This window comes from Numida meleagris, chromosome 20 (genome assembly GCF_002078875.1).
Source record: "Numida meleagris isolate 19003 breed g44 Domestic line chromosome 20, NumMel1.0, whole genome shotgun sequence".
NCBI classification, from domain to species: Eukaryota; Metazoa; Chordata; class Aves; order Galliformes; family Numididae; genus Numida; species Numida meleagris.
The window spans coordinates 8940-35820 of NC_034428.1; the positions used below are offsets into that span (position 1 = coordinate 8940).

Here is a 26881-nt window from a genome sequence, read left to right on the forward strand (position 1 = left end):
AGAAATATACAAACATTAAGAGGAAAATTACAATAAGTGTTATTTAGTGTTGAGGTTTGGGTTATCTTTAGGATTGAGGTAACTCCTTATGTTACAGTATTTTTCTGGATTAGTTTTAGTGGATTTTTAGGATAAGGATATAACAATGATATTGAGGAGCATTAGGGTTATAATTTAAGCTAGTTTTAGGATTAAGGTTACGGTTAGTTCAACAATTGTTTTTTACATTACAATTAGGGTTAAGTTTACTTACAAATCTCCAGGCATTGTTTTTATTGCTACATTGAGCATTAGAGACATTTTCAGCATTGGGTTAAGGGTTAGGTTTAAAGTCACATTGTGGGTTAATATAATTATCTTTAGAGCTCCCATTAAGCTTAGGGTTGAGGTCAAGATTAACATTAACGCTGCCTCTCAATCCCAGGGAGGCAAAGGCAAGCAGAAAACCCAAGGGAACAGCAAGGCAAAGGCAAGGAGAACAGTGAGGGAAGGAAAAGGCAGAAAGAAAGGCAATTAGAATGCTCAAGGGAAAACCAAAACTAAGGCAATGGCGGGAAGAACGCCACACGGAAGGCCCAGGCAAGGGCAAGGCCAAAGCCAAGGAGAATGCCGCAAGGAAGCCCCAGGCGAGGGCAACAAAAATAGCCAGAGAAAGCCAAGGCGAAGGCAAGGAGAACACCGCAGGGAAAGGCCAGAGACAAGGAGAATGTAGGAGAAGGACAGGCAGCCTGTAGGATACCCTAAAGCACAGTTACAAGCACTGGGAGCACTAGGTTGTGCTGCACTATGTAATGAGTAAACATTGGTGGGTGTACATTGCCCTTTCCCACACAGGTAATGAGTTACCAGTCAGCAAAGTCAGGTTCCCGGGCATTCCAAGAAATCCAGCTTTCCATTTCTTGCTGACTTCATGAAAAGCCACAAATTGCTCTGTGCAGTTCTTGCACTGCCTAGGAGCACTGCAGTTCTCTGCTGCCACCTGTTGAACACAATACAATAGCGAAGGTACTGCCCCGTATACGTGGAGGCTGCACCCTGTGCACATTGCTCTTACCGTCAGCACCATAGCAAGGCACCTGGGGCTCTGAGATGCAACAACACAAAGGAGTCTGGTCAGAGCACAGGCATTCCTGGAAATGTGGCTTTCCATTGCTGAGTAGTGTCCGGGTAAGGACTGGCAGGTGATCAGGTAGCGCTGTTTTTTCCCCATATTAGTGTTTCCCACGTTTTCTGCAGTATCCACGCAGAGGCACAAAACTGTCCTGGCAGTGTTTTTGTTTTTACACTGTCCAGGAGCACTGCAGTTCTCCGCTGCCACCTGTTGAACGCAATACAATACTGAAGGGACTACCCCCCCACACACCAGGGTGGCCCCTCTTTTGGGGATGTGCACTGTAGTTCTCCCTTCTCTGAGCAAAGTGGCTGCACCATGCGCACGTTGCTGCTTACTAGCAGCACTGTGGCTGATAACAACAGACAAGAAGGTGGCAACCAGCAACTTTTTTGCCTCAGTCTTCTCTGATTGAGAGCTCTATGACAAGCAGTTAATGTTTGGTAGGACAGGACTGGGGAAGCAATTCCCCCCCCACCTCGGGAGCAAATATCAGGTTCTGGACCACCTGAGGAACCTGAACAACCACAAGTCTATGGGTCCCAGTGAGACGCATCACAGAGTCCTGAGGGAACACTGATGTCATCTGTCTCAACTTCAGTAAGGCCTTTGACACAGTACCCCACGACATCCTTCCCTAAAATTGGAAAGGTATAGAACAGATGAATGAGTTGTTCAATGGATGAAGAACTGGCTGCAAAATCGAGTATAGAGAGCAGTGGTCGGTGGCTCAGCATCTGGATGAAGATCAGTGACAAGTGGTGTCCCACAGGGGGCAGTACGGGCACCAATACTCTTCAATATCTTCATCATGTCATTCATCAATGACATTGACAGTGAAATCAAGTGCACCCTCAGCAAGTTTACTGATGACACCGAGCTGTGGGGTGTGGTTGACATGCCAGAGGGAAGGGACACCATCCAGAGGGACCCAGACAGGCTTGAGCAGTGGCCCAGGCCATCTTCACAAGGTTCCATAAATCCAAGTGCACGGTCTTGGTCAAGGCAAGCCACACTACCAGTACAAGCTGGGGGATGAAAGGATTGAGCATAGTCCTGCCAAAAAAAAAAAAAAACACACACAACAACTAGGGGTACTGGTGGATGGTAAGCTGGACATGAGACAACAATGTGCCCACGAAGCCCAGAAACTGAACGATATCCTGGGCTGCAGCAAAAAAAGCATGGCCAGCAGGTCAAGGGGGATTCTACTCTGCGCTGATGAGGTCTCACCTAGAGTACAGTAACCAGAAGTGGGAATCCTCAGTACAGGAGAGACATAGACCTGTTGGAGCACACCCAGGGGAGAGGCCACAAAAAATGAACCAAGGGATGAAACACCTCCCTTATGAGGACAAGCTGAAAGAGCTGAGGCTCTTCAGCCCGGAAAAAGAGAATGCACTGAGGTGACCCAAGAAGGGCCTTTCAGTACCTGAAGGGGAGCAACAGGAAAGAAGAGGACAGACTCTTTAGGAGGCTCTGTTGTGATAGAACAAGGGGATATTGTTTCAAGCATGAAGAAGGTAAATTCAGATTAGATATAGGGAAAAAGTCATCTACAGCAAGGGTGGTGAGGCACTGGAACAGGTCGCCCAGAGATGTGGCGGATGCACTGTCCCTTACAAGGCAAGGCTGGATCAGGCTCCAGGCAACCTGATCTAACCATGGCTGTCCCTGTTCATTGCAGTGGAGTTGGACCAGATGACCTTTAGAAGTCAATTCCAACTCTAAGGATTCTATTATAAGAATCCTTAAGCCACGAGACACAGTGAAGGAGGTTGGATGACAGGGGTGCAACCAGGGCAGACAAGGAAGTCTGTATGCTCAGTGGCTCCTGGGAAACTCACCTAGTACTCTGGTCTGGAAGATCTCCATAATGTTCCCCACCAGACACAGAGCCTCTTTAAGACCAGTCCCAGCACGCAGCGGACCAGGAGCCTCATTTCTTCAAGCTGTCAGGTCCCACAGCTTCAGAGCTAGCTATTCAATGGTGTGTGGAGGATGGGGGATAGGGTATCATTCAGATTAGGAAACTAATAGCATCCCCTGAAGACAGGGATGGAGATATCTGAGGTAGTCACAACTACAGTGGTCCAGAAGAGGACAAGCCTTTGTTTCCCATAAATCCCCCTGAATATGAAGGCAGACTTGCTGTTAAAACAGAAAGAACTGCAGCAGCCTGAGGTGGCCAGCCACAATGTACTATGAGAACTATGCCCTGGGATCTAGTACAATTGACCAATCTGCAAGAAAGGCATAGCAGAGAACCAGGTAAAGCTGAAAACAGAATACTTGAGGCGAGTATGCAGGAGTGGTGGAGAGCATATTATACCGAGTGAGGACAAAGCAAATGGCTACTGGGTTCTGGGAGTTTTCTTAAGCTTAGGTCCCAGCCTGGTAGATGTGCCTCACTTTATCAGGAGCCATATGGCTTATTGGGCTAGGGGAAACAGATCCCACGGAGCGAGGCGAACCCCATGTAATCCCCATTTGATCTCTAAATGGGCTTTCCACAGCCATCACAAAAGCTGCCTGCACGTAAGCAATGCATGAATGAGTGGTTTGTGATGTTCCATTAGCTGCTCGAGTAGATCTCATAGCGCTTAGATTATGAATTAGAGGAGACCCAGCTATCCTTAAACCCCACCTAGCTGCAAAACAGGAGGAGATCAAAAGAGACACAGAACATAATTCAGTACATGAAAAGGATTGACAGAATACCCTTGAACAACTCCCTGTGTGGGTAGAATTAACACATGGCATCAGTAGCTACAGTCATGAACTGGGGTAGGACAACGTGCTAGCAAACAAACTAAGTTTAAAGCCCCAAGGGGGAGATCATAAGGCAAGACCCATGAAAGAGAGAATAAGGGCTTAACCAAAAGGAGATGAATTTTACAGCGTGCAAACACTATCTCTGGAATGCAGAACCCCTTTAAGGAATAGGGGACTAGCTCTAGGCATTCCCAGGGCTGCAACACATAGTCAGCCTACTAGGCAATAACTAGGGTCTGATTGAAGCATTCCAGAAATGAGGTAGTAGTGAAAGAAAGGAACTCACATAAGCACCTTCAACACCACTTTGAAGAAAGGGATATAATCCATTAATCTCTCCTGGAGAAGAATTGAAGGGCATTGTAAGGATGGGCAATAGTAGATACAGCTGCTTTAAAACAGTTTCAGATTCTCCAGGAAAGGTAGAGGCCATAATCTGGCAAAAAAAAAGGGAGGAATCACTTACCCCTTTCAAAGGCTCAAGGCTCACCCAACACAACAAAGGAGGCAGCTTCCAAGTAGAGACGCTTCCCTTTTGGCTGCCAGCCCTTAAATGAGGTCCACACCCACAGGTGAATTGCATCCACCTGTGCTCCCAGGGCTGGCTACTCCCCTTCAGCAGGTGCTCAATCACTGGTTCAGGCCCTGATCTAATAGTTCCCATATAGATGCATTGTACGAGAACCTTTTGTGATTTTACGCTCACAGGTAACATCGCTGTAAATACAATCACTCAAATATTTGTGTTTGTTACCTTTCTAGAATTATGGGATGCAACTTCAGTTATTCAGTTCCAGTCACATCATATCATTTGTTACAATCCAATTGCACATTGAGTCAAGATTTACTACCTGCCTCAACTGAAATGAACTCTACATTTATCTCTGTCTGGGTGGATGGGGTGGGAGATGGGTGAAGGCAGCTGACAGTCCTGCCTGGTAGCTGTAACAAATATGTGAATAATGACAAGTGAAATCCCACCCAATGTGTATCCCTGCTCACCACAACTTGAGTTTCTGCACTCAATGCTGGCCCCTGCTTAGCACCTGCAATGCCTGAGCCCTGCAGGGATGTCTATCAGCCACCGTGAAAAATGTCCTCCATTCCTCCTCAGAGCATGTTTTTGAATCAAACTTGTTTGTTTTTCCAGCAAGGGAATTCTGGATAGGTCTCCTGTGCCAAGATGATGCCAAAAGGGAGAGAGTGGAGCAGGTGAATTGGGAAGACAAATGTCTCACATGTTATGTCATGTTAGTGTCCAGGTATAGAGATTGGTGTTAACAGACATTAAGCTAGAAAACACAAAGGGGGGGAAATATAAGGTGCGTAAGGAAAGAACATAAGGAAAAAAAACACTGTCAGTTCTGCTGGTTTGCGTTTTTGTGTGACTTGGCACGGTGAGGGTCACTTAAAAACAGAGAGCTGCTAAAGGAGTTGTCTTACCAAGGTGCTAACCCCTAGCAGTTGGCCAGGGGACGTGCCTTTGTGCTGAGCAGCACCTGTGTCTCGTGAGGATGAAGGTGGTTGGAGCTCCTGTTTGGGGACAGATGGCACAGAGGGCTCTTGGGTTAAGAAAATCAGACCCTCAAAAAGAAATACTCAAATTCTCTTTAAGAATGATTGCTATTTCTCTTAAAGTGCTGCCTGTGCCCTAAGCAAAGGGCAAAAATCTTAATTTCCATCTTGTGTCATAGAATCATTAAGGTTGGAAAAGATCTCTAAGGTCATGAAGTCCAACCACCAACCCATTCCCACCACGTTGTTCTGCTCAGTGTCCTGTCTGCCTCGTTCCTGCTGGGCAGCCCCCAGGGCTTTGGGCAGATGCAGCAAGTCTGAACCTATTGAAACACCTGCAGAATTTCTTCTTGTTCCGCTTTATGTCCCTGGCTAGATTTAATTCTGCCTGGGTTTTAGCTTTCCTAACCTGAATCTTGGCTGCTCGGACAGCTTCTCTGTAGTCCTCTCTGGTAACCTGTTCTTGCTTCCACTCCCTATAGACTTTCTTTTTGAGCTTGAGTAAGTCCAGGAGCTCCTCGCTGATCCACGGAGGCCTCCTGGCACTCCTGCCTGCCTTCCTTTTTCTCGAGATGCACTGCTTCTGGGCTTGGAGGGGATGGTTCTTGAATACCGACCAGCTGTCTTGGGCCTCTCTTCCCTCCAGGGCATTCTCCCACATCACCCTGCCAAGCAGTTCCCTGAAGAGTTCAGCATCTACTCTCCTGAAGTCCAGAGTAGCAAGCTTGCTGCACACCCTCTTTGACACTCTAAGGATTTTGAACTCCACCATTTCGTGATCACTACAGCCAAGGCTGCCCTTGAGCTTCACATTACTCACCAGCCCCAACTTGTTGGTGAGGACAATGTCCAGCAGCATAGCGCCTTTTCTCATGAGTTTCCATACTACTAGGAAGAGGAAGTTATCATCAACACATGCCAGGAACCTCTTCGATTTCCGGTGCACTGCTGTGTTGTCCTTCCAACAGATATCAGGGTGGTTGATGTCTCCCATGAGGACAATGTTTTTTGAATGTGAAGCTGCTCCTATCTGTTTATAAAGGGTCTCATCCACTTGGTCTTCCTGATCAGGTGGCCTGTAGCAGACCCCCACTATGATGCCTCCTTCCCCTGCCTTCTCTTTAACCTTAACCCGTAAGCTCTCTGTCTGCTCCTCCTCTATCCCCAGGTGGAGCTCCATGGACTCCAGGTGGCCACTGATGTAGAGGACAACACTTCTTCCCCTTCCTCCCCGCCTGTCTTTCCTAAAGAGATTATACACATCTATTCCTACATTCCAGTTGTGAGAGTCATCCCACCACATCTCAGTGATGCCAATGACATCATATCCCTGTAGGCTACAATCGTTCTGAAACTGAGAGTGAGGACAAAGATGGTCTTTGCATTGGCATATCCTATTTGGGAATGATGTGTCTACGTAGCCTTGGCCAGCAGGTGTCCCTATCTGTAGCAGCTCCTTAGGCTTTTTCTCGAGACTTCTCCGCAGTGTCTTCTGCTTCTCTTTCCATTGATCTCTTCTGTATTGTGGACTACAAGAACCAAAATGTTAACTGATATCCTATTACCTGCCTTGATTCTGCCCAATGGCGTGGATTCTGCTGAAGTTTTTCATTGGACCAGAGAAGAAGAGCCAGCATAACCACTGCTATCAAAATGATCAATAACTTGAGTTTTAGGCCAATTCCTAGCTCTGGGAGTAACGAGGAGAAAGGATGTGGAGGGAAATAGCCTTTAGCCAGCCTTGCCTAGAGATTTCTGTTTATTTCCCCTCCTTCCTTCCCTAGCGTACTGTGAGATTTGCCCACCTCTGACTATCCCAGGTGATATCTCTCCTTTTACACTGCATAGAGATGTCCTTTGATTCTCATCTGTCTGTCTTCCTCATCAATTTGTTAAACTGCTTTTTCTCAAGTTTCCCACTGCACATATTTGATTTTCTTTTTTGCTTGTTGTCCTTCTAGAGAACTTCTGCAGTAAAGTCAGGTCCATCTCCCCACGATAAGACGCATCTGGAAGATGACTGTAAGTGGTTAATAGCATAAAAATGAAAAAATGGGGGGAAATTAGCAGGGAGGTACTTCACACACAGGAGGAGGAGCATTTCTACATGCTCACTGAAAAGCAGCAAGCGTTATCTTGTTCCTAAATGTGGTTTGGGTGGGTTGATAGGAAGAATATGCCACTGTATAAGCACTGAGCCTTGTCTAATAGTGATTTTCAATAAAAGCTACATGTTGGCAGACTCAGACAAGCTATTGCCTGTGAAAGGGCTCATTAGCATGCCATGAAGTGCTCTTTCTGACAATTTTGGGGCACTTGGAAGGAAGGAAATCAAATAATGCCACGTGCGTGAGGTCTCAAGGTCCTCTACATCAATCTTGGCTTGCTAGAGCCAATGATCAGACTGTAAATTGGCTGAAATTCACTGAAATGATTGCTTTTGCAGATGTACTCTGCACTTTCGTTCATGTGGGAGGTGAACGGTGTCAAGGAATGGGTGGGTGTTCCTCTTCTCCATTAGGGTGTAAGAAGAAAAAGGGTCTTAGGGTAAAACCAAGGGTTTGGGAGTGGAGGTGGGACATGGGCCCTCTGTTTCCTCCAGAATTACTGAACAATGTGAAACTATGATGCTAAAAAAATTTTATGACCCAATTTGACCTTGGAGTCTGTTATTCTGCACCTTCAGGGTTTCTCTGAAGAAACATGTCATCTTCTGCTACGGCAGTAATAACCCACAGAAGAACAGCAAATAGTGCAGGATTGAAAGAAGAAAAGATTGGAAGGGTGCAAGCTGCAAATGAAATAGTAAAAAATACAGATGCAACAGTGAAAAAGGCACTCAGCTGTGGAAATGAACTTGTTGACGCCTTTCTGTGATCCTGGTGGCAGTGTGGGAGCAATCACAGGCATACTGAGATGCTCTGTGCACGCCTGGAGCAGGCAGACCCTAGTCCTGGGGACCAGAGGGCACACGGTGCTTAAAGATGGAAATAGCAGAGGGTGAGGGAAGAAATCCTATTTATTTGTGTTTGTGCTTAACAGAGGAGCCACTAGATGGCAAGAACACCCTGCAAGGAGCTGGAGGATAGGAGGTACTGCGAGGATGCTCAAAAGCTAGGATGGTGATTTTGGGCTGATCCTGAGCTTCATTGGACGCCTCGGGTCTCTCCTCTCCAGAATGAGCTCCGAGCGCCCCCCAGGATGTTGCTTAGCTTAAGGTTGATGCACCTCTTTGTGCTTATTCTTAGTCTGCCTGATTACTTTTCCTTTCCTTCCCTCAGTAGTTTTATTTGTATTGGGGAAAATAGCACATTTCAATCACTGCTAAAGGATGCAGCTCTGATAAACGCTTTGGGAAAATATGGAGCAGGATGCAGGTCAGGGAAAACGTTGGGGTTCCCCTTTCTTTAACTCAATGTGTATCCTGTTCATAAGCTTTAATTACTTGGGTGAGGAAGACAAAACCATCCCAGGTCTTTCACCCTCAAGCAACTGAGATTTGAGGTAGCTCCTTGTCAAGACACATTCATTTTTCCACTCAGGGTAAAGTACTGATGCATGGAAATGGATAGCATTGCTTTGTGTGTTTATAAGCTACTTGAAGATATCTCTGAACAGTGCTCGGCGATTTTTAATGCCCATAAATGCACAATATAGCAGCACTTTACCACACCATAAGCAGACAGGTGGCTACCCCTTCCACAAACCTTAAAACACTGCATTTCTCAACAGCTCTTGGTCTTCATCCTTTAACGCATCTCCCATGAATAGAAAGGGAGGCGTTGGCTTGAAGTAACTTCAGCCAAATGCTCCTGAATGGCAGCTCTGAGGGCTCAAATTGTGGACAAACACATGTGCAAGTAGTCTGCCCTGGACCTTGGTGCATCCATGGTCTCTGTGTTTAGTGAGCCGTTGAGTATGCAGCTGCCTGTGGAGATGACGGTAAATTACCTCCAAAAGCAACAGCTCAATGAGGAGCTGCAGGTATGGATTTAGACTTCTCCTGCAAATGATCTCTGAAGTCTGGCACTTACTTTTAATGATTTATTCAACAGCCGCTGTTAGAGCTCTCGTTTGAGTTCCTGTTTCTGTCTGTGTGCTACTTTGGAGTTCATTATCTCACTTGAGGGCAGCAACTGAAACGAGTGAGTTGGTGGAGAGGAGGGTCTGAGGAGTTGGAAACTCAGTATGTCCCCTCCTTCTGCAGCCTGGTCACATCTGTTCACTTCATGTTGCAGAGCCCATGACCATCCAGAAGCGCCCATTGCCTGGTGGGGTTTGATCATAATCCAGGAGCACTGTTCTACTATTATCGCTCTGGGAAGGTAGAACTAGAGGGGGAAAACCCAACAAATACATCTGCTCTGCGACCTTCCTGTTTTGGAGGACCAAAGGCTGGAGGGCAGTGAGCTGGAAGCATCGAGGCTAAGCCATGCCTGCAGGCTCCCTGGAGAGAAGGGAGAAGCCCTTTGCAGACCAGTAAGGATCTCATTTTCTGTTTTGTAAGAGAAAAAGAGGCAAGGATGCTGCTTGTACAGGCCACAGCCCAGGAGGGGTCAGCATAGCCCAAGGATTGGTGTGAGCAGAGGATGTGGGAACCACATCCGTGCCTTGCAGGGGACAAAGGGTGGGGGAGCATCAAACTCTGCCTGCCATGCAACAGCATCACCCGTGGCGTGACTCCAAGACGCAAGTCCAGATACTTGGGACAGCTATCTGTCTAATCATCCCCTCCCGAGTCTTTCCAGGTGCTCTTTTGGGAGCATGGCCCTCTAGCAACAGATGCTGCCGGTCCCCTGCTCCATTGTGACATGTGCTGGGGATGACCTGGACCTCCAGGATCACAGGATCCAGTCATGGAGGAAAGTGGGCTTTAACTTGGGCATAACGAGGCAGCACAAGCAACACTGGCTGGAGGGGTTAAGCACAAGGACTGTAATTTCTTTTCCCCTTCCCTGTCAAAATGGGGAGATGAGGAGCTGAGCTCATCACCTGAGCAGATGGTCCTGGCCCATGCCAGACCTTTGTGCCAGCAAAGTGCTGCAAACCAGTTGCTAATTAACAATTAATCAGTGAGCTATGCCAAAAGCAGGAGGCCGCAGCAGATGATAGAGCTGGGAGGGCAGGCAAAGGGATGGGGCTCATGGAGAGGTAGGTCCAGGTGGGGTGTTTGCAGACTCCTTTGGGAGCTGGTGGTTGTGGCGCAGGGAGACGTCCTCCTTTTTAGAGAAGCAAACACAAGAAGGCTGTATCTTGGAATAGGAAATAAGTAGATACTTCCAGACTTAATTGTCCAGGTGAAGGTACGGGCATTGTGAGGGCTGTAGGAAAAAAAAAATTGAGGGTGATTTTTCCAGAACAGCCCAAATTGCATCCAGATTCCCTGCAGAGCTATTCTTGGTAGATTGCCATGGGCTACCTAACAGCCAGTTGGGGTGAAGATGGAAATTTCTCTCTTCCCTGAGGAAATACCACACCTATTCACTTTTCCCCCTCTTATTCCAGTGTCTCATTCTCAAGAATGAGCAAAACAACTTACCGGTCAGGGCCGCATTACTTTTAGGTTGGGGCACTTCGGCAGCCAGATCCTTACATGACCCCATTCCCGTATCCAGTTCTATCTGCCCAGATGGGAGATGCAGTTGGGAGAGCTGGATCCTTCCCACACCTCTGGCCTGGCCAGTCTGCAACTCAGGTGTTCTCCCACTCCCCAGCTTTCAGTTCTGCTGATGATCACAGGCCATTTTCTCTTTACAAAGGAGAAAAGTGCAAAGAGAAACTAAAGCAAAATGGGGAGAAGCCTACAAGTAGAAATGACTGGAGAGCTGAGCTGGCTCAGCATGGTTTAAAGGGAAGCAATGCCTAACACATTCAGACAGGACTGGCAGTGCTTGTGGCTGGGAGCTCCCTAGGCTCTCTGTTCAGGGTGTGGGTGTGGGTGTGGGTGTTGTTTTTTTGAGTCCTCTTAGATCCCCCAACCAGCCCAACAGACAAGATGGATCCTCCAGGTCCCATTTGCTGCACCAGTTTGGGGCTCTTGAGATGCTGAAGCAATCCTGGGTCTCAGTGGTCCTTCTGGCCTCTTTCTCTGGAGCTTCGATCTCATTATGACCCAGATATGACCAGAATTTCCCTGGGGCAGGAGGATCCCACACCTGTGCAGAGTCCTTCTCTCCATTCCCACAAAAAACAAGGACTATTTCCCCAGCCAAAACACATACACGCTCACTTAATCCCATCAACACTGCGGTCACTAGCAGAGGGTTGCAGGAATAGCCTGTGGTGACACATTTAATCTGAAAGGGCAGCAAAGCAATGTCTCCGTGATCTGGATTGTGATCCTGACTGTGTGAAGGGAGGAAAACAGAACATCACATCTTTGGTTCCTACTGGCTGAGAAATCACCGCAGCACACTCAGGGAGGCAAACAGGTCCTGGCATTGTTCCACAAGTGTTTACCCTCAGCCTTGGCCCCAAAGTGGTACTTGTACTGTCTGGTGGGCAAAACCAAGCGAAGGAAAAAATAAAAAAAAAAATCAGCTGGATGCCACACTGCATCAGTTGTAGCTCACTGACCTTTTTTGAGCAGGAAAAAGGCTTGAGAAAGGGGAACACTGATCTTCCCTCAGCCACCTGGGCACCATCTGGCTGCTTTGGAGCCAGCAATTTTCATCTAACCAAAGCTTTGTATCCATGAGGTTTTGCTCCTAATGAAGTTCAGATGAGAGGGAATGGCCTCAAGTTTCACTAGGGGAGGTTCAGGTTAGATATTAGGAACACTTTATTCTCCAAAGGAGTGGTGAGGCACTGGCACAGGCTGCCCACAGAGATGGTGGGGTCACATCCCTGGAGGTGTTTAAAAACTGTGTAATGCTTAAGGACACATGGCTCAGCAGGCAATATTGGTGGTATGTGGACAGTTGGACTTGATGATCTTAAAGGTCCTCTCCAGCCTTAATGATTCCATGATTTTAATTTAGCAGTGCTCTGTCCTTGCCAGGTACAACCCATGGCCAAGATGGGTGACCAAGTGGCTTTAGGACAGCTGTGCAATCTTAATTTCCCAACCACTGCCTCTTAAACCTCCTTCTCCCAGGCTCAAACCCAAGGCTGCATTGCTGTTTATTATCTTTAAAGCCAAGACTGGAGGCACCTCCAAGATTTGCAGGATGTGAATGTAGGTATATGCAGCACTGCCCTTGCATTACCCATGGAAGCATTGAAGTAGACAGGCTAACAAGCCACCCTGCCTTAATAAGCATGTGGTTATGGGACAGCAAAACAAGCAGAGAGTCAGAAAGCATCAAGAAGACATGATTCTCTTTTACTGAGCACTCATTTCATGGCTGGTGCTTTTTCCAGCCACAGCAACCTACTATTTCAGCCCTCATCTGTCAACCCCAATGAGGAAGTGAGGAAAAACCATGCCAACAGCAATAACCTGAAAACAAAATCCTCATAATGGTTGTATTCTAATTACAAGTGAAAAGCTCTCCAAGTAGGCCTATCATGCAGAAATAAAAAATTTCAGAGATGCTTGGCTTGGTGCAGATGCTTTTCTTTATGCCAGTGACTGTTAGCACTTCACCTCAGGTTGTTTGAAAGCAAAGGGAAGAGCAGCTGTATGGTGAGCCCAGAGCTCTCCACGCTGCGCATCTGGGGCTGTATTCATGCCCTGCTGTGACCCTTGGGCTGCAAACACATGAGGCCCCAGGGGGGAACATCCCAATGTATTTGTAGGGAAAGGCAATGGCAGACAACCAGTTCTAAAACACTCAAAAACTGGAAACGGTCAAAACCAAGTCAAAGAAAGAAAGATTTGCTTACCTATCCCAAGGGTCAGAGCTCACCACATACTCCAAAAGGAGGGATCTCCAGGTAGAGAAGCCTTCCCTAGGCCAGCCAGCCCTTAAATGAGGCTTAGAGAACCTGGTTCCACCCATTCCAGTCATGCGGGTGAATTGCTTTCACCTGTGCTCCCAGGGCTGGCTGTGTCCTTCCACCAGGTGCTCAATCATTGGTTCAGGCTGTGACTTAGCAATTCCCATATAGTACTTCACTCTTATTTGCTGTTTTGCACGGAAGCCTCCCCTTGTCTGCTCTAAACCAAAACATGTGCAAAGAGAAAGATCAGAGGGGGAAAACTTGCAATTCCCATCCCCACTGAGAATCCCACTCTAAATTTCGGTCAGATCTGGGATCTTATTGCTAAGCTCTGTGGCTTTTTGGGGGACCTTAAGATTGTCCTGGTCAAAAAACATGCATCCAAGCAAAGTGATGCAAGGAAGGAGCATGAGTATGGTGTGGGTACCACAATATGGGGGATGGTGCGAAACCTCTTCCATCCATCCTTGCTAGTAGGGATTTTGGGGCTGATTTTACAAGCAATAATTCATGTGGGATGAGCAGCATACAAAGACATAACCAAGATGCTGGGGTGGCAAAGAGCCCATCAAAGTGAGCATCTGGAAATCCTGGGCCAAAGGCTTTGCAGATATGAATCAATGGTGAGCAGAGGGCTTGCGCACTGAGATTCGGCCCCGAACTATACATGGTGAATGTTCTGCAAACATAACCCATGTAAAATTCAGAAAACGGTCAGATGATCTGCACTGTAGCCCTGCTGAATTTTGGGCTTGGTACTGATTTAAGGGCTGGGAACAGGAAAAAAAGGAGGAAAAGGGGGAAAAGCGGTGTTTTCCACCTGTTTTAAGGCAAAATGTGGTAGAACGGACCTGGAAGCTGTATGAGTATGTTGGAGTGTTTGCAATGGCCTCAGTGCCCTCAGGGAGTGGAAGCAGTGCTCCTTTATGATGGAAATGACACTTTCATAAAAATTTCTTCTTATTTGGGGGGTGGGGGTGGGAAATGAAGAGGCTCTATTGTGACCGAACAGCAACCAAGAGCAAACTGGCTTCCTTTTGAGGATTTCAATTCTCCCTGTGAATATTTTGCTTGAGCGGTTGTTTCATGACCACAAGCTTTAAAAACAAAGAAAAGATTAAAAAAAAAAACACTTGACCAGATGTCAATGCAGTCACCATCAGTTAAAACCAAAGGGTGAAACTGGTGCAAACCATGAGAGGATCTGACTCTCTCTTGTTCAAGGTTTAAACAACAGCAACAACAAAAATTGCTGCAGAGTTGGGAAGCCTCAGCAGCCAGTGAAATTATGGATTGTGTTTGTGTGTCATTGATATTCAGTGAAGTGCTATTGTGTGTATTTTCTAAAGATCTGTAGCCATCAGAGAAATGCGACATAATTGCTGCTGTTTATCGACAGAGGGCAGGGAAAATCCATCGATGATGGGAGTTAACACCCGAACTGCCAGGTCAGGGTTGGGATGAGCTTCCTGTTATGCTGGGGAATTTTTGGGGATGCTCCATGGGTGTGTCCTAAAAAATAGGTACATGGGTAGGGAAGTTGATCTCTATCCTGCAAATGATTTCACCTTTATAGAAAATCACCCCAAGAGCCTTTGGGATGTGACAGGACGTAGGAAATGCCAACTGTGATTTCTGTCCTCCCCAGTCCTGGGGGCCCAGTTGGATTCCAAGGGCGCTATGCCAAAGCATCAGCTATGAGGAAATTTCCCATTCTGATCTTGGTCATAAAACCCTGCTGGGAATGGCAGTGCCTTTCATCAAGCATGGAACTGGGGATCCTCTCTCTCTAGGTTAACATTTGCTGGGCAAAACCTTCTTCCCTCTACATCCTCCAACCTCTGAGGATGTTATTCCCATCCTATAAGGATGCCATTACCATCCTTCAGTTCCATTTACTGCTCCCAAGCCTTCTCCGTTGGTGCAGCAAGATATTAATTCCTTCTTTTTTACTTTTTTTTTTTCTTGGGTTTCACTACCAAAGTCTCCAGCTGCTTTCTTAGCAAATGTCGGTATCGATAGGCATCCATCCCTGTGCCATCATTCCCATCCCCAGCAATTTTCCCAGCTAGTTGCAACTGCTGTGCTGCATGCTGTTGTGTTGGGTGGGTGTAAATCCCACTGTGTCGGGTGGGAAAATTCTCTCAGTTCTCTGCGAGGTGGATTCTGCAAGCTTCATGGGTAGTGATGAGATGCAGTCCTTGGCATGCTGATGCTGAGGCTCTGGTCCAGTGCTGAGACATTGGCATTGAGGAGCAAAGGAAAGCAGCTGAACCCTAGGAAGGGTTTTAGGCAAGGTAAAAGGGAGCTTTACATGTTGATGGTGGGACAATTGTGTTTCCCCCCACCCAGCCCTTTGCTGGTGGCATACAGGAGCACGCTGCCTGCAGTGGCGATTAATATGGGATTTGTTGAATGTGCTGGTGCAAAGGGGAAAGGGAGTTGGGTTGGACCCAGCTTGGCACCCCTGGGACACCTTGCAGAACCTGTCTCACTCTTAATACAGGCCCTAAGCCCTTTATCAGCGGTGACCACTCTGAGTGTGCTGGGGCTTGGCTGTGCTGCACTGCCAGATGATAAGGCAGCGGAAAAGGGATGAAGGAGGCAAAAATCCCAGTGGGTCCAGAGCTGACCTGAAAGAGCCAGTGTTGGGGCCACAAAATGCCCGAGGGAGATTTTGCGCAGCTATGGGGAGCCCCAAAAACCCTTACACGTGAAAGGTCTCAGGGTGGGGTGAGAACTGAAGTAGCAGCACGAACGTTTATTGCTTTCTGGTTTGATGAACTTTGTATCTGTGCTTCACATATGCCTTCACCATGTTCTTTTATCCATCTCAGGCCCTGTAGAGGGTGATGAACCCAAAGAGCTGAAATAACACTAAATCTGGTATTGGTTGGCTAGATATTGGCTTTGTGAGAGAGCATCTCCCCAGATTCTTCTCTGGTCACCCCACGGCTGGTGCCTGTAAGGGACCTCTGGTCACCCCAGCCCGCCTTTCTCACCACAACCACCCCTTTCCTCCTTCTGCAGCTGTAGTTTTCCCTTCTCCCCCACTGTGGCTTTCCTGTGAGTATAAACTAGCCTTACTGGTTTTCTTTCAGTAATAGAGAAAAAATTTCCCTTTGGCCAAGGCTTGCAGGATGGTAAACTCCAGCCAGGAGAGCAGGTTTTATTTATTTATTTATTCCCCTTTTATAGCATTCCTAATCTGTGTTTATGAAGCCGACGCTGACACATCCTAAACTATAGCATAGCAATAACCCCCAGAAAAAAAACACCCTGCTGGATTGAAATAGTGGCTGGCAAGCATTCCCTCCTCACTGAAGCTTGTGAATCAAAAGCCATCAACACTTTAAGCAAAGGCTTGTGCTGGGGAGGGAGAACTTCTGCTGGAGCCTATGCATATTTTATCACCATGCTTATTCATTCCAAGCCCTTTTCCCTTCAAACGCTGCGTGGATTTTAATTAAATAGTCCTTCACCAGGCTGTTATTCCAGTTTGGACAGACTCCAAATGGGCATGTTTTCTTCCTAGAATGAAGGCAGGGGATGTGCTCCCTTCCCCCAGCTCCGTTCCCTCCCCGAGCTTGCTGAGGTTCATTGTCCACAAATGCCACTAATTACATTTGGCTGGCTGGCTGCCTGCTCTCCTGATAGCTTCTTTCATTACTGCCGACCTCTCGGGGCTGGCAGGCATCCTTGGTGTGCTAGGAGCCCCACTTCTGCACACAAGGTTCTGATTCCCATCTTTCAACCTTTTGGCATAAATTTGGGATGAGGTCTTTGTGGAGAGGGTTCTTGATCCCACTGAGCTTCCACATCCCTGGGATGCTCATCTTTCCCCAGTTTCTCCGTGTCCCCTTCGGAGCAGGATGCAGCCTCCAAGCCCATCAGGGTAAGCAAGACGCTACCAAGCAGCCCTTGGGCACCATTCAGTAGGATGAGTTTGGACCAAGCCATTGTGGTAGTATCAATGTCTGCTTCCAAATTGGTTTGGTTGAGCAATTTGGGTGCAGCTCCCCATCACCCTCCTGGTTCGTGTTGGTGTCTCCAGCATATTCTCCACCAAGTAGCGCTAGGGCAATTTGGTGGAAGGGTCAAAGAAATAAATCATAGAATCATTAAGGTTGGAAAAGATCGCAAAGATCATCAAGTCCAACCACCAATCCATAAACGGGAGAGGAGAGGACATCACTTCACCTCCAAATGTCTCATGGAGGCTCTTTTGTGGAAATCCATCCTGTAACAGCATAATGTCCAAAAATGATGTAGGAGTCCTCATCAGCATCCACGAGAAGCCACAGCCAGGGGCTGAGAGTTGCTTCAGGCACCAGGATTTTTCCTTTTTTCTTTTTCTCTGCTCTTAAATTCCCACTGGTCTCCTCGGAACAACCTCAGGTACCGATACAAGCTTGCTCCTGCTTGTCATGAATGAGTTGCTTAATTTGGCAGCTGACTGCACTTAAGATTTCTTGCATGTATCACATCAGTTTTAAATGCAAAACATGTCTGGACAAGCTCACTTTTTCAGTTTTTGCTTTTTTTCCCCGTGATGTAGCTGACACATTGAAGGTAGCAGTGTTTAACTAATAAAAAAAAAAAGATTTTAAAATGCCAGTTTTGTACTTCTTTAATTGACTTCCAGTTTCCATTTGGATGCAGCCTGGCACATTGCAAAGGGAGAAAGAGTGTCTGGTAAACAAGAAATGCGTCATTCACTGTTTTCTGCCACAATCAAAAATGTAAAAATTAAGAATCCGAATCAATGTACATTAAACTATGTAATTGCCTAAATTTATGTGGTGGAGTGCATAATGGAGCTTCCTGATTAAAAGAAAATACCAAATTTAGTGCAAGGGCTGTGTTTGGTTGAGTTTGCAAAGCAGTGTGGTTGAGCATTTACACCTAAGGATCAGCACTTCTGGGAGGTGAGCAGAGCTGGTGCTGTGGGCCAGGAATAGGTGCTGAAAGGATGAGCAAAAAGTTCTTCGCCAATCCACTTTGCAAAAATAATGCCTTGATGTCATAAGGAAAAAACATCATCCAGGTTAGAGTATCGCCTTACATTTGCCCTTTCCTCTGTGCTGCTTTCCCCTAGCCTCAGCCAAAACTCACTTCACCTTTGAGCGTATGATCACTGCGTGCTTTGTGCCTGAAATTGGCTTTCCCTACGAAGTGACATGGGACGTCCTTGGCACCTTCAATCTCCAGAATGCCACCCCAGGAGAACTGTGTTAATATGGGTGGGTACAAGAGGGCTATTAATTGCTCATGGTCATCATGCTGGGGAATGAGAAAAAGCTTTATTATTGTAGTGTGTTCATCCTTGCCTGCATGGTCCTGAAATCTCAGGTGAAACCTCATGCGGAAGCAAATAGTCACCATGCAAAGGGCAGGATCCCTACAAAGCTTGAAATAAGAGCTGTCAGCTGGAACGGGTCCAGCTGCCTCCATCCCACCCGCCTTCCCAGGGATGCCCAACATTTTGGGATTGCTGCTCTGAGAATGGGCTGTGCAGGTAATCAAATAATGAGGAGCTGAATAATAATAAACCTTTTTTTTTGACTCATAAGGCATCACAGCAGAGAGATACTGCACATCATTGCTAGGGTGGGATGAGATGGCCCCAGGGCCATGACAGTTTCTAGCATGGGAGAGCTGCATTGCCATCCTCCATCAGCCAAGGCAATGTACTATGTGCTAATGAGCAAAGTGCAGAGGCAGGGTTAATTAGCATGGCTTTGCCTCTTCCTAAGGTCTCCTAGCGTTAGTAGGAAGGTCCCCATTGATACCACGAAGTATTGTGGGAAGATCTTCAAGGCCATTTCCTGGAACAACTTGGGTTGAGAGGGACCTGAAAGATCACCTACTTTTGGCCATGCAGAGAGAAAAAGTAAGTTCTGTGAGGTTGTGGACATTGAGATCTGAGTTAATGACTTCTAGAGCCAGGTCAGAAAATATTTGAGAACACGTGGCCATAAAACCCATGAACATCCATATGCACCAATTGTCCATTTGGGCTATTCATCACGATGGCAGAGATAATGAGATGAGGTGGCAATAATAATTGGGAGAAAAACAGACCAAATTGAGGGTATTTCCCTGCTCGCACCCAGAAAATTCACTCTAGACAAACATGAACCTACACTCTCCCACACCATATGACATACAGTGTGGCACCCAGTGCCATCCCTTATCTCTAAGTGCTTTGAATGCATTAGTGGCTTTGTGCTTAACCAAGGATATAGGTACAAGAACCGCAGCGGTGTGCAGTGATGGACATGACAGATGACAATCCATTTCTCTAACAGCTCAAGGAGCTAGGGGAAGAAAATGCAATTACCCAAAGTGGGCTGTTGGCAGGACACGGGGGTGTAAATAGAGTGAGGACAGTACAACCCCAGGAAAAAGAGATGAGAGGCACCGCTGCCAAACCAGCTGCTCACAGAGAGAACTTTGCTTTGCTTTTACGCTCTTCCTTGGAGACATTGCTCGTGCAGTAATTAGCAATGTAAAACATGCACCAGCCTCTTTGTTCCCATTAGTCCTTAAATGATGCGCAACGGTAGCCTGTGGTTAATTTTACCAAATGTTCGCATTAATTTTATTTAAGACCAGCTGTCTATAAATCTATAGTATCTATTTACATTGCATGTGTATAAATATTTATTTATATATTATTCTGGGCTGAGGATAAGGTAATGGGTAACAAGGCAATAGAAGGAGTGATACCTTGATGGGATGCTTTGGTCCCCAGCATCCCACTCTGGGGTGACATGGAGGCTCAATGACAGCTTGATACCAATGGGGACATGCTATGGAGATACATCTTAGGGATCAAACTTCAGTGCTGTCTTTCTGTGCCCTAAGACCCCCCATGTGTTGGACACGCGGTTTAGTATTAAAAACCTGTTATCTGCAAAGCAGCAATCTATGGGGGCAGCTGGGAGCCTGAGTTTATTTGCGTTCAAGCAGACACACCTGCATTTAAATACCTGTAGGCAAACAGGTACACCCAGCTCTGACTCTGCTCTTTCTTGCGTCCCCAGGGCTGGGTTTGTGTGTGTTTAAGTGCAATCTGTCTCCGTCTTTTCCACTTACAGGGAATGGGAAAATGAGGCGGTGACCTCGTCCTGATGCCATGGGTCCAACAGTGGAAGGTAAATGAATGTGACATCGTCCTGATAGCATTAGTCCAATAGAGAGCTGTAAATGAAGGTTGGTGACTTCTGTTACCTGGTTGTCACAATCTCATCATGTCTCAGACCCGTGTCTGCGCCATCTCTGCCCATGGCAGCACCAGGACGACTGGGATCAGGCTACCCCGGGGTGAAGGGAAGGGCTGCAGCTCCTTGGTCCCAAAGCGCGGTGAGACGGGGTCGGCCAAGAAGCGGATGTGGAAGTGGCGACCAATGCAGTGCACCAGGCTGCCCACCACGGCACACTGGAAACAGGCTGGGTAGGCTTTGGCGTGGGTGGCACACTCATACCACAGCTTGGCCTTGGCTCCACAGCGATAGACACCAATACCCATGCTGCGATTGAGGTCAAAGCGGTAGATGAAACCGTTGACACTCACCATCTCCACTGTCCGGTCCTTGCCGCCGCTGGCCGGGCTGACTATCCAGCTGTCCTCACGGGCCACGTAGCGCAGCAGCACGTAGCGCAAGGTGCCCCCCGTCACGTAGATCTCCCCATCACACACTGTGGCCGTGTGGGCTACAGCAAAGGTGTCATGAGGCAGTGGGGCAATGAAGACCCAGCGGTCATACCGTGGGTCATACCGCTCCACCGTGTAGAGGCACTCCCCACCAATGGCATAGAGGCAGCCATCCAAGGCCACCAGCTTGCAGTGAGGCCGCGCCTGGTTCAAGGGGCAGATCTCCCTCCAGATATTGGTCAGTGGGTTGTAGCAGAAGACACGGTTGGAAGGTCTCCGTGTGTGGCCCAAGCCTTCGCAGCCTGCTACCACAAAGAGGTAGTTGAACATGCTGCACATGGCGCACCCCTGGGAGACCACCTCTGGTGGCACATGGCAAAGGTGATGCCAACGGTCCCCTTTGTCATCATAGCAGCAGAGCTGGCTTGCACAGAGGCCAAGCTCACGTGTGCTGATGTCTGCCACAACTACGCACAACTTCCCCTTCATTCTGCGCTGAAGGATGAGGTCCCGCTCACTGGCATTGAGGCGGCAGTATATGGAGGGCATCCTCAGCACCTGTAGGTAGTTGTCACTCATGACCTTGTAGGCAGCCTCCTGGAGGAAGCCAAGCTTCTCTACCTTGGCCCTACAGAGGACCTCATAGCAGTTGCCCAGGTCCAAATGGGTGTCTAGACTGGAGGGTGATGTTGGGAAGAAGTTGGCTTTGGCCACCAGATCCAGCTGAGGGCTTGCTGGTGGCATGCTGGCTGGTGTAACACGGAACCCATCCATGGGCAGCTGGAGGTGAGAGTTCTCTGAGATCTGGAGGAAGCTGTTCTTGCGGCTGATGCTGCGAGTGGAAGCTGGAGGCTTGGGGTCCTTTTCCAAGCTCTCTGCATTTGATGGGACAGTAGAAGAGGTGGTAGGGTCCTGTGATGCCACAGCTGGTTCTTGGGAGTGAGTCTCAGGGAGTGGAGTGGCAAAGCTCTGCAGCTCTTCGTTGACACCCTCTGATCCCTGCAGCTCTTTGTTGACCCCCTCTGATCCCTGCAGCTCTTCGCTGACCCGCTCCAATCTCTGTTGCTCTGTGTTGACCCACTCCAAGCACTGCAATTCTTCCGTGACATGCTCCGAGCTACATCTCAAGGCTGTCCCCATAAAGGCAGAAGGGAGAGACTTTTTTGTTGACACTGAATGGGAGACGGACTGGACGTAGTAGTCATAGACTTTACCTCTGAGGCCAGGAGACAGCCGTCCATCCCCATCCTTTGCCTTCCTCTCAGCGATGTAGCTCTCCTCCACCTGGATCTTTGCAATCGAGGAGAAAGAGTAGGAGCTATCTGACTCCCTGTAGCTTGCTGTTATCTTTACCCCCAGCTCCGAGGTGACACTAAGGGTCTGGATCGTCCCTCTGCTCCCCTCCTGGGGGGTAATTCTATTGGCCAAATCCTGCTCCGTGCTTTGTGCACCCCCATCTGCCATCTGGTTGGGAAGCATGATGTGTGGGACAAGCACACTGTGTCCATTCCAACCGCCCTCCTCCCCATTCAGCATTTCATTCAGATCCCCAGTGCTGTGAGATTTTGCCTCCCCTCCTTTTTCCTCCTCACTTGTTGGCAGAGTTTCTCTCTTTCGCCGTGGATCTGAGACACTCGCTTGGGCATCACCACCACTCCATGCCCCGCACACCCGCCTGTGCCGTAGACCCTCCACATCCTGCCCATTCAGGGCTGCATTTTCCCTTCTCCCCTTCTCTCTGCAAGCATCAGATGTCGGGTTGTTGTCTCCAGGTGCCGAGCGGGACTTGTAAAATCTGTATGCCAAAGTCAGCAGGAGAAGAGCGGCGGCAGAGAGGACCAGCTTGCCAGTCAGCTGCATGTCGGACTGCCAGGGCACGGTTACCCACTGGCTCATTTTTCTGTGCCAAGCACTCGGGAATGTGAAGAATCCGATTAATGATTGCCGAGACCCCAGCGGAACCGGCCAGGAGTTTGGGGCAAGGTGACTTTGAGCATGCAGGAAGTTTGCATGGGAGCTCGGTGTGTTTGAGCAAGGTGGGACAGGGAGGGCTCAGGTGTCACCAGCAGGGAGCTGTGACACAAAGCTTGGCAAACAAAGAGACTCGGGGAGAGCTTAAGGAAGCACAAACCTGATGGGAGGGAACGTATCTCCTCCATGCATCCTGCCGACGCTGTTTCACTCCATTGCTTTTTGCTATTTAACTGTGGTGGAAGAGGAAAACAACTTGCTTGACCCAAGAAAGGTTTTATTTCCCTGTTTTGTCTCCCAGAGGGGTGAAGCCAGGTGAAAGCTGAGCGCAGGGAGGGAAGGGAGGAGGCAGCCCACAGCTGGGCAGACCTTTGGTCTGACGCAGAGCAGCTGCTCTGCGCCACAGGATGAATAATTTGGCAGCACGCTCACTAATGAAGGGTGACAGGAAGTATCTCAGCAGCCACCGAGCTTGCTTGGTGGTGAGCCTGGAAGTGACATGTGGATAATGAGCCACAGGGAGAGGAGCTGGGGGCTTGGGGAGGGCAAACTGCTGCAAGTAGAGCTGGGGTGGAGGTGCAAAGGGAACTGCAGGCTGGTGTTATGGTGTGCATGGGGGGAGAATGTGCTCAGGAAAGCAAAACCATTGGGCTGAGGGGAAAAAAAATGGTATAGGGAGGAACTGGAGAGTTGTGAGCTATCATTTTGAAGGGATGAGTGCTGCATTGAGGCTTATCAGGATGCATGCAAGGATGGGAGTTGCTGGGGGAAAACTGAGGCACAGACAATATCACATTTTTTCCTACTCCTCATGCAAAAATGTCGTGAGTGTGAGAAGTTCCCATCTGAATTCTGAAAAATCTGGGGCATTTTGCATCCCCATGGAGGGGAAACAAGGGGTATGGGGTCATTCTATGCACGGCATCCCCCAGCAGGCTCTGCTGAGTGGGCTGAATTCAAAGGGAAAGCATGAACTTCCTTTTCCCCCAGGGACACTTCTTTGCACTGGGAGATGCACAAAGGAGCGAGGTCCTGCATGAGATGAGAAGGAGGTGAAGGAGAACAGCATATGCTCTTTCAGATGCAAAAAAAAACCAACTAAACCAGCCAAAATGTGGGTGCTGTTGGTATGCAGGGCCCTGCTCCCTTTGTCCTCATGCAGTGGGATTTGCTGTAAAAATAAGCTCTGGTGACACTAAAACTTGTGATGGGTGCGTGGGAGACAACCAGTACTAGTTTCTTACCCGAGGGATGGGGAAACCAAGACACCACTGGAGTCTGGTGGCACCAGGTTTCATTGCTCATGACCTCAAGGCTGCAGTACCACTCCACTCTGTGCAGTGCTCTGTTTTTCAGGGCTGTTGTGCATTTGTGCATGCATTGAGGACAGGGTGCATTTTGGGGCTTGGCTAATTGGCTCCGTGCGTCATGCAAAGTCCGTCCACCTGTATGCAGATGTGACCCTGGAGTTTTTCATCTCTCGCTGCTGCAGTTGTTAATCAGCACTAAGATCTACATAGGGGGCTCTTTGTGTAGGGAATATGAATTATACATGCATTTGTAAGCAGCCCTGTGAACCCAGCCAAGTAGCTGTGACTGGTAATGATGGAACAGAGGCATGGGAGCACCGAGTAAAACCCACTGTCGCTCCCACATGATGCATCCCTGCCTTTGTGTCCCCATCCCATATCCCCCAAACTTGGGGGCTTCCTGGTGTTGGATGCACTGCATCCTTGAGATGAAGGCTGCCAAAGCCCTAGCCTGGGGCATGCTACGGTGTGTGGTTTCTCTCATCACCATGTGTATTTGTAGGGCTTGGAAGGACTAAGGACCTTGCAGGGACTGTGCTGGAGCAGGGAACACAGCCATTGCAAGCTGAGGTGATGTCTTGGCAATTGTCATCCTAATTGAACGTAATTGCTGCCTCCAAATTTCACTAAAACCTTTTCAAAGTCCACCAAAATTAGGGAACATGGATAATGTCATTCCTTGGGGTTTTCATCTTGCGTCATCCCTAAGAAGTGCGATTAATTTTTCACAAGCTAATCGTATCTCTTAGGCAGATTGTCAGTGGAGGATCTGTCAGCTCTCATCAATAACGAACCAAGCGGAGCAGCTCTGTAACCTCACAGCCTCCTGCATTATTCACTGCCAGATCCTCAACAATGGGTGTGTGGTGGGGAGAGGGACAGGATTTGATTGATGTCCTTTGTAATTCCATGTAGGACTGCATCACGTGAAGGATAAGGGGGCAGGAGGTGATGGCTGGGCTTGGGTTATGTGTGGGGTTTTTGGTGAGGTAAAATACCACTCTGTGTCACCCTCTGCTGTGTTGATGTTTGGACTTGATGATCGTAGTGGTCTTTTCCAACCTTAATGATTCTATGATTCCATCACGTCTGCTCATATGGCAGATGAAGTGAGCTGCTCTAACACTTGGTGAGACAACGTGAAATCAGGCACCTCTGCCCAAAGTGAGAGCTTTACGCATCCTTTTGGTCATCATTTGGGCTGCTGTAGTAATGATGAGGTCTCAATCTCCATCCTCTCTGCACACTGATAGATATACTGCCATAATGGGTGGGTTGTGGGTTGATGGTTGGACTAGATGATCTACAGTTGGAAGTGATGATCTTAAGAAGTCTTTTCCGGTCTTAACAGTTCCATGATTCTATGAGTCTATAATCATTACCAACAAGGAAAGAGACAAGTGTCCCATATGGATAGCAGATTTGGGACACCAAGCCCACTAGCTCATCAATCCTCTCCCTGTGGTAGCGTTACTCTGAAACTGGTGCTTCACCCGCTCTGAAGTGGGTAATGGCACTGCCTTCCTTATGTTCATTTCCATGGTTCTAGGCAATGACATTGCATTTGCATTTAAGCAAAGACTTGAGGGTCTGTAAACCCCCACTGTCACAGTGAGCAGACATAATGGTTGTTTAATTGTGTTTGGATGAGGGCCCCAGAGCGCAAATGGGGTTGCTGCATCTCTGACCCAGCAAGGAATATCTGTGCCACTGGGAACTGTGCTGCATGGTCTACAGCAGGCAGGTAACCCAAATAGCATGGATTTCCCTGAAAAGAAAGGTTCTCACCTCAAACAGATAGGGGAAGTGTTTGTAACCTACTTTGGAGCACGAGGCAGCTGGTTTGTAGAGCTGGGGATTCAGCAGCTGGCATCCTTCCTTGGCGGCAGGGATTCTGATGTTTAGTTCTTTTTGCTTCAGGATGAAAGTGGAGTTGCTAATCCTCCTAATTCCCAGCCATCCGGGGCCTCTGGAGCAAGCTTGTCCCAGCATAGCTTCCAGCCAAAATTACAATGCTGAATGGCTTTGCACATCGGTAGCAACTCCTGAGCTGCTGTGTGTTTATTCAGTTCCTTTGAGGTCTGGAAATTGCTGGCAACAGTGAGTGGTAGGAAGTGAATCTGCTTAATAATAATTAATCATAATAGTAATAATAGTAATAATGCTTAGCACTAGTACAGGGCTTTGGGAAGCTGAAGCGCTGCATGTCAGCTAATCCTCCAGGATTAAGTTTCTGGAGGAAAAGGCAGGGGAGTGAATGCCTGCATAGGGCTGGGGCTTAGCACCAGGTGGATGGTGTGGGGCACAGCCGTTTTTAGAGTCTCATCCCCAACGGCACTCATTCTGGTGATGCGCATGGGTAGCGCCATGGAGCTGAGTCCGGGAGCAGCAGTGCAGTGGGGTCAGGATCATCCCTTCTACCAGCTTGGGCATGCACTAGGGTTGGTCTAAACAGAGGCACATGGTCTCTGCTGCTTCCTTTCCAATGGACATTGGGCCCCAGCATCATAGCATAAGTGTGTCCCTCCCCCAGGCCTTGGAAAGCCACTGGCTTCCCCACAGCGGTCTTGGGTACCCCAGGCCAGTCCCCAGATCTTCCTTCAGTTCCCAACCCAAGACCTCCCTTGCCTCTATGCACAGGAGGACAAAACATTC

General features: G+C 48.1%; 1 protein-coding gene and 1 long non-coding RNA gene across 2 annotated transcripts; both read right to left on the minus strand.

Annotated features, from left to right (window-relative positions):
- LOC110386995 lies at positions 8889-13611 on the minus strand. The gene is made up of 2 exons (XR_002432346.1): positions 13229-13611; positions 8889-10722 (listed from the first exon to the last, which is right to left on the minus strand). It is a non-coding gene; the product is annotated as an uncharacterized LOC110386995 (long non-coding RNA).
- Positions 16453-26784, minus strand: KLHDC7A (kelch domain containing 7A). The gene is made up of 2 exons (XM_021374694.1): positions 22160-26784; positions 16453-22075 (listed from the first exon to the last, which is right to left on the minus strand). Exons 1-2 carry the CDS (start codon positions 22839-22841, stop codon positions 20547-20549), a joined length of 2211 nt encoding a protein of 736 aa, XP_021230369.1. The 5' UTR covers positions 22842-26784; the 3' UTR covers positions 16453-20546.

Bases quoted from the DNA above. Each gene is read 5' to 3' on its own strand.
- KLHDC7A (XM_021374694.1), bottom strand. From the start codon at position 22,841: ATGAGCCAGTGGGTAACCGTGCCCTGGCAGTCCGACATGCAGCTGACT. The intron at 22,076-22,159 runs GTAAAGTCTATG...TTATGGGGACAG, and splicing joins GCTGTCTCCTGGCCTCAGAG to CCTTGAGATGTAGCTCGGAG.